The sequence below is a fragment of the Cynocephalus volans genome, chromosome 12 (assembly GCF_027409185.1).
Source record: "Cynocephalus volans isolate mCynVol1 chromosome 12, mCynVol1.pri, whole genome shotgun sequence".
NCBI lineage: Eukaryota > Metazoa > Chordata > Mammalia > Dermoptera > Cynocephalidae > Cynocephalus > Cynocephalus volans.
Genome location: NC_084471.1, coordinates 102,028,801 through 102,035,066, shown reverse-complemented (window position 1 = coordinate 102,035,066; position 6,266 = coordinate 102,028,801). Strand labels below are relative to the sequence as shown.

Below are 6,266 nucleotides of genomic sequence, written 5' to 3'. Positions count from 1 at the left end.
TTTATGTGTGTGAAGTTGAATATAAAGCAGAGTATTTTTGGCTAACAAAGTGCAAAAATCAGTCTTTAGATATGAAAATGATGCCTCTGTGTTACTATGATATGGAGATCGCTATTATCTACACAAAAGTGAGAGTAACTGTGTGTCCCTGAAACTCTGACATCCAAGGTCCTTGAAAGGGGCATAGCAGATTTTGGATAGAGATCAAACTATTAACTGGCTGAAATGAGATGATCTGGGGACCAAAAAGTACTTCTTAAACACAGGAAATTTCAATATTGAAGGTTTCTCTGAGACTAGAGCTATAGTATTTTGATGCACTCTAGTCCAGAGGTTCCAACTAGAGGGATTTTGCTCTCCAGAGGAAATTTGGCAATGTGAGGAGACATTTTTGCATGTCAAAAAAGTGAGGGTGGGAAATACTGGCATCTGATAGGTCGAAACCAGGGATGCTGCTAAAAATCGTATAATGCATAGGACAGACCCCACAGCACAAAATTGACTAGTCCAAAATGTCAGTAATGCCAAGGTTGAAAAACCCCTTTGTTTTCAGAAGAGCAAAGGAAAAAGATTTTTCTTTTATATGCACCATGCAGTCCAAAGTCTCACAGGTGACAAGCAAAATTTGAAACCATTTAAAACTTCTGAAAATCAGCGCAGAGCCATATTTGCACCATAAAGACAACACAACTTCATTCTTTTAGCCAGTAATTATTCATGTACAACACTGTGACTATAGTTAACAATATTGTATTGTATACTGAAATTTGCTGAGAGGGCAGGGTAGATAGTAATTGGCTTTAAAACAAGGAAGGAAGGATGGACGGAAGGAAGGAAGGAAGGAAGGAAGGTAGGAAGGAAGGAAGGAAGGAAGGAAGGAAGGAAGGAAGGAAGGAAGGAAGGAAGGAAGGAAGGAAGGAAGGAAGGAAGGAAGGAAGGAAGGAAGAAACAGGAAGGGAAGGGAAGGGAAGGGAAGGGAAGGGTACGGAAGGGAAGGGAAGGGAAGGGAAGGGAAGGGAAGGGAAGGGAAGGGAAGGGAAGGGAAGGGAAGGGAAGGGAAGGGAAGGGAAGGGAAGGGAAGGGAAGGGAAGGGAAGGGAAGGGAAGGGAAGGGAAGGGAAGGGAAGGGAAGGGAAGGGAAGGGAAGGGAAGGGAAGGGAAGGGAAGGGAAGGGAAGGGAAGGGAAGGGAAGGGAAGGGAAGGGAAGGGAAGGGAAAGGAAAGGGGGAAAAAAGGATGGAGGGAGTGAGCTACCTAAATAGTAACTACATGAGGTGATGGATGTGTTAATTCTCCTAATAGTGATGATTATTTTACATTGTATACATACATCCAATCATCCAGTTGGATACCTTAGATGCATACAATTTTTAATTGTCAATTATATATTGATAAAATTGAAAAAAAAAGAAAGAATGAGTACCTGTCTATGCCAGAGATACTAGAATCTTTTTATTTTTTAATGGTTAGAAAGTGACACTTGACCTTAAGGATGTCTTTTTAGGAATCATTAATGAGAGTGTGTTTTATGGGCCAGGTTCTTACAGCTTTTCATTATGTTTAAGGCCAACAATAACACTCTAAGGCTGGCAGCTCCTCTCATTTATATTTTAGAAAACTGAAGTTAAATGAGTTTAAGTGTCTTACTCAAGGTTAGTCATCATAGTCAGAACCTGGACACAGGTGTTTAATCTCACACCAAGTGCTTTTCCGAAGTGAATTGAGTCTTCACTGCGTTTAAGTAAATGACTGTTAATAATAAAAGCAATAACAAATAACCAATGAAATCTTAAGAGAGTGAGAAAACACTTGAAGTGTTATTGTAAAAACATAAAAAAAGTAAAATTATGATTTGGCCTCTAGAAGATGGGTGTTTTAAACATAAAAATGGAACCTCAAAAATATCAGGCTATTTTATCTGGACCCTGTAAATGCTACCTTATTTGGGAAAAGGTTGTTTGAAGATGTGATAAAGTTAAGGATCTTGGAACAGGGAGACTATCCTGGATTACATGAATAGCTTTAAACACCACAACAAATGTCCTTGTAAGAGAGAGGAAGAAGGTTATTTCACACACACACACACACACACACACACACACACACACACACACACACACACGAAGTGATGGAGATGGAGCAGAGAGAAGTTTAAAGATCCTAGCCTTGAAGACTGAAGTAATATGTCCACAGGTCAAGGAATGCCTGCAGACACCAAAATCTGGAAGAGGCTAGAAGTAAATTCTCCTCTAGAACCCCTGAAGGTATCCACACCTTGATTTCAGTGCAGTGATGCTGGTTTAAGATTTCTGGTCTCCAGAACTGTGAGAGTGGAAAGTTTTACAGACCGACTCTGTGGTAATATTTTCAGAAGCCATAGGAAACTAATACAATGTGTTTAAAGTACAATAGATTTTTTAAAAATGTAGTGAATTCTGAAAATATTTTCCAGTACAGAAAAAAAAAAAATGAAAACATTAACAAAGACAAGAAAACTTTAAAAGGGTAAGGTATCAGACACATAATAAAGAATTAAGGTCAAATAGAAAGCAAAAGTAAAAGTAAAAACAACAAGGATAATAACATCAGTTAATTTATTTATTAGTTATATACCAAATACAGCGCTAAGAATTTAAAATGCATTATTTAATTTTCATGACTTTTTTTGAAAAAATGGAGCGATATTATCTGTATTTTACATGTGAGAAAGTTTTTAAAAATTTCAAAATAATAACCTTTTTATAGGAAAAGTAATAAAAAAGAAAATACCTGAAAATGACTTAAAAATGATACCCAGAAATACACATGAGTATATAGGAAACTCATTCTAAATTTTCAAGGAAAAGCATAGACTGTGAGATAAGTGTACATTTACCCATGTATGAAAAATAAATTCAATTTAATAAAAAATGGTTACATGCATTAAAGATGATGAAAAGAGATGTCTCTATGGAAATATACTGGTCTTATCTCAAACCAAGAAATGGAGTCTAATTCCACCATTCCACAATGCAACAGAATGATGGAAGCATGGAGAAGAGCAGCAAAGATGGAATTTGCATTTAAACTATTGAATAATGGGTATAACATATAATTTCATATATAGTCACTTGGGCAGCAAAAAAAATATACATAATTCCCTGGCTCCAAGAATATTTCTGTATTTGATATTTCATACACATTCTTCCAAAAGCAACCCCCTTTAAAGGCCCCTTTTGCAACCCCGAGTCCACCTAAAAAAATAGATCCTCAGAAAGTAATTTGGTTCTCATTACTTTTCTAAAAGCTTCTTTCACATCCTGGTTCCTCAGGCTATAGATCAGGGGGTTCAGCATGGGAATCACTACAGTGTAGAGCACTGTGGCCACTTTGTCAGCATCCCCAACATTGCCTGAACTGGGTCGGCAATAAATGAAAAGGATTGTCCCATGGAAGACAAGGATGGCCGTGAGGTGGGAGGCACAGGTGGAAAAAGCTTTGCTCCTTCCCTCTGCCGAGCGCATCCTCAGGATGGTGACAAGAATAAACAAGTAGGAGCTGAGGATGATCACAGTGTTCATGGTCTCATTGAGTGTGGCCACAGTGAAAAGCAGCACCTCATTCATAGCGACATCAGAGCAAGCGAGACTTAAGAGAGGGGGTAGATCACAGAAGAAATGGTTAATCACATTTGATCTATAGGATGGGATCTCAAGAGCCAAGCACAAGTGAATCAGAGAACACACCGATCCACAGAGGTAGCAGCCAGACACTAGCTCCACACAGAGCTTTTGGGACATAGTGACCATGTACAGCAGTGGGTTACAGATGGCCACAAAGCGGTCATAGGCCATCACAGCCAGCAGGAAGGACTCAGAGACCACACATGTGCAAAACAAGTAGAATTGCACCATGCACCCCAGGAAGGAGATGGCTTTGTCCTTGTTTATGATATTAGCCAGCATCTTTGGCACAATGGTTGAGGAGTAGCAAAAATCCACAAAGGACAAGTGGCTGAGAAAAAAGTACATGGGGGTGTGGAGTCGAGAGCTGACTCGAATCAGTGCAACCATGCCCAGGTTGGCCAAAACCGTGACTCCGTAGATGAGAAGGAACAGCAGGAAGAGGAAGACTCTCAGCTCAGGGTCATCAGATAATCCAAGGAGAATGAACTCTGTCACAGCGCTGCAGTTCTCCTCACCCATGTCTCCACTTTATTTGGTGTTGGAGGAAAAAATCAAATAAGTTATTCTCCTTTACATGACCTAAAATTTAGTTGTGGATCTCTTCTGTAAAAAGACATTAGAAGAAACAAGATCATTATTTATCAGCCATGATTAGGTCTTCTATTTCAAAATTTATGAAAAGTTCAGATATTGTATAATTAGAGATGCATAAAGCTCACAGTTTAATTCAAGGATCATACATAATCGTTAACATTTATAAGAACTTATATATATTTTTTAATTTGTCTTTCACAATTGAGAACTTGGTACTGAATCACTGGAAAGAGGTCAAAGCATTATTTCATTAGCCATATTGCTTTATCAAATCTAAACTTTTTTTTCCCCTGGAAGACTTTTTAACCGATACTCCAATTATTTGGATCATCAGAAATAATTCTTAAACTATATAGTACTCTTCTGTGAGTTTAACACTTAAGTGGTGAAAGACATGCTTATTGTAGTTTATTGACCAACAAGTGTATATATTTAATATACACATTTTACATGGAGAAAGTAGTTTTATAGTCGAAGTTAGCCTTGTTCTATGAAATTAACTTAGTTATCTTGTTAATGATGATCGTCAATATCGGCCAAGATTCAAGAAATTGTTACTTTTGCGAACACCTTCCTGTATCTTTGATTCTTTGGCCTTAGAAAACTCTATTTGGTAAGTGAATTTAATGCTTTGAATGTATTTGAAGAAGTGAATAATAATGTACATTGAAATTATTTTTAAAATTTCCCACTGCGGCTTTGCAGGATCATTGATAATATTAGAACTTAGAAATAGCATCTAATAAGAGGGGAATGGTCCAAATTATGGTACATATGTAATAGAAAAATACTCAGAGATTAAAACAATTCTTTTAAGGAATTTTTAAGGACATGAAAAATTTCTATGATAAAATGCAAAGTTAAATACCAGTAAGCGAGATTGTACAGATGGAACATTACGCATATTTATATAAGTTACATTGTATGTTTAATTCTCACATCTGAAAACATAAAATGTTTTTATTCATGTTATGCTTCAGAAAAGAAATCTAAACTTGCTTGAATTCTCAGGTAACGTAAATATTATGGGGTGAGTTGGGGGAGGAGTGCGGAGTGTTTTTTTTTAATGAGAGACACGTACTTTCAAGGCCTTTGACACATCACAAGTGCAAAGAGATCGTAAGAAGCCTCTCTTTTATTCTCTCCCTGATCCTTGGCAGATATATACATGACTGCAGAGGCATGAAATGGATATTTCTGGAAGAAAGAGAATATGGGTTAGAGACCAACACAGCCAGATATTTTTCCAATTTTTCAACTAATTTGAAATATGTACAGGATATGAACATTACTAATTCCTATTTTGAAAAGAAATGATCATTCTGATGACAAGGTTTTCTCTCTTCAACTGGCCAGGAAAAGTGAGTTATTCGTCCTCCCTAGAATTCAAAGTAGTGTATAATTTTGAAAATCCTTTCATGTTTTCAACTCTAAAGATGAAAAATCAGGCTGTTAATTGCTCAGAGCAGAGCTTCTTTACCAGGAGGGGCCTTGATCTCAACGGGATATTGTTAACGTCTGGAGGCATGTTTTGGTTGTCACAACTGGGAGGGAGTGCCGCTCACATGCAGTGGGGATGCTGCTAAACACCGTCCAGTGCACATGACAGTCCCAAGCTGACCCCACCTCCACCTGCAACAAACATAAGAAAGCACTGTCTGGACCAAGTTGTGCCGTCATAGAGAAACCTGCCATCAGGAGACATTTCAGAGTGCGCGCACAAAGCCACAGGAATTTCTCTCCTTTTTCCTTCACAGGTGGCTCACATGTCCCTGTCCCTCTATGAACAGTCCCATGGGCCTTTAACTGCCACCCTCAGTATCAGGGTGACTGTCAGGAGAATCTCCATGAGATCTTTGCTAGGTTGCATGGAGGGGGTGAGTGTGAGAGATGAAGAAGAGAAAAGGAGAGAACAAGCCTTCATCCCGATTTGTTCACACTGTTCTTCCTCTCACAATAACAGCAGCTACAGGATATTTTCATAAATGAGTGCTTAAAGCATGGCAGTT

General features: G+C 38.2%; 1 protein-coding gene across 1 annotated transcript; it reads right to left on the bottom strand.

Annotated features, from left to right (window-relative positions):
• Positions 1–3,231: 3,231 nt before the first annotated feature.
• LOC134391792 (olfactory receptor 5L1-like) lies at positions 3,232–4,182 on the bottom strand. The gene has a single exon (XM_063115729.1). It carries the CDS (start codon positions 4,180–4,182, stop codon positions 3,232–3,234), a length of 951 nt encoding a protein of 316 aa, XP_062971799.1.
• Positions 4,183–6,266: the final 2,084 nt, after the last annotated feature.

Coding starts and splice junctions, on each gene's coding strand:
- LOC134391792 (XM_063115729.1), bottom strand. CDS start 4,182: ATGGGTGAGGAGAACTGCAGCGCTGTGACAGAGTTCATTCTCCTTGGA.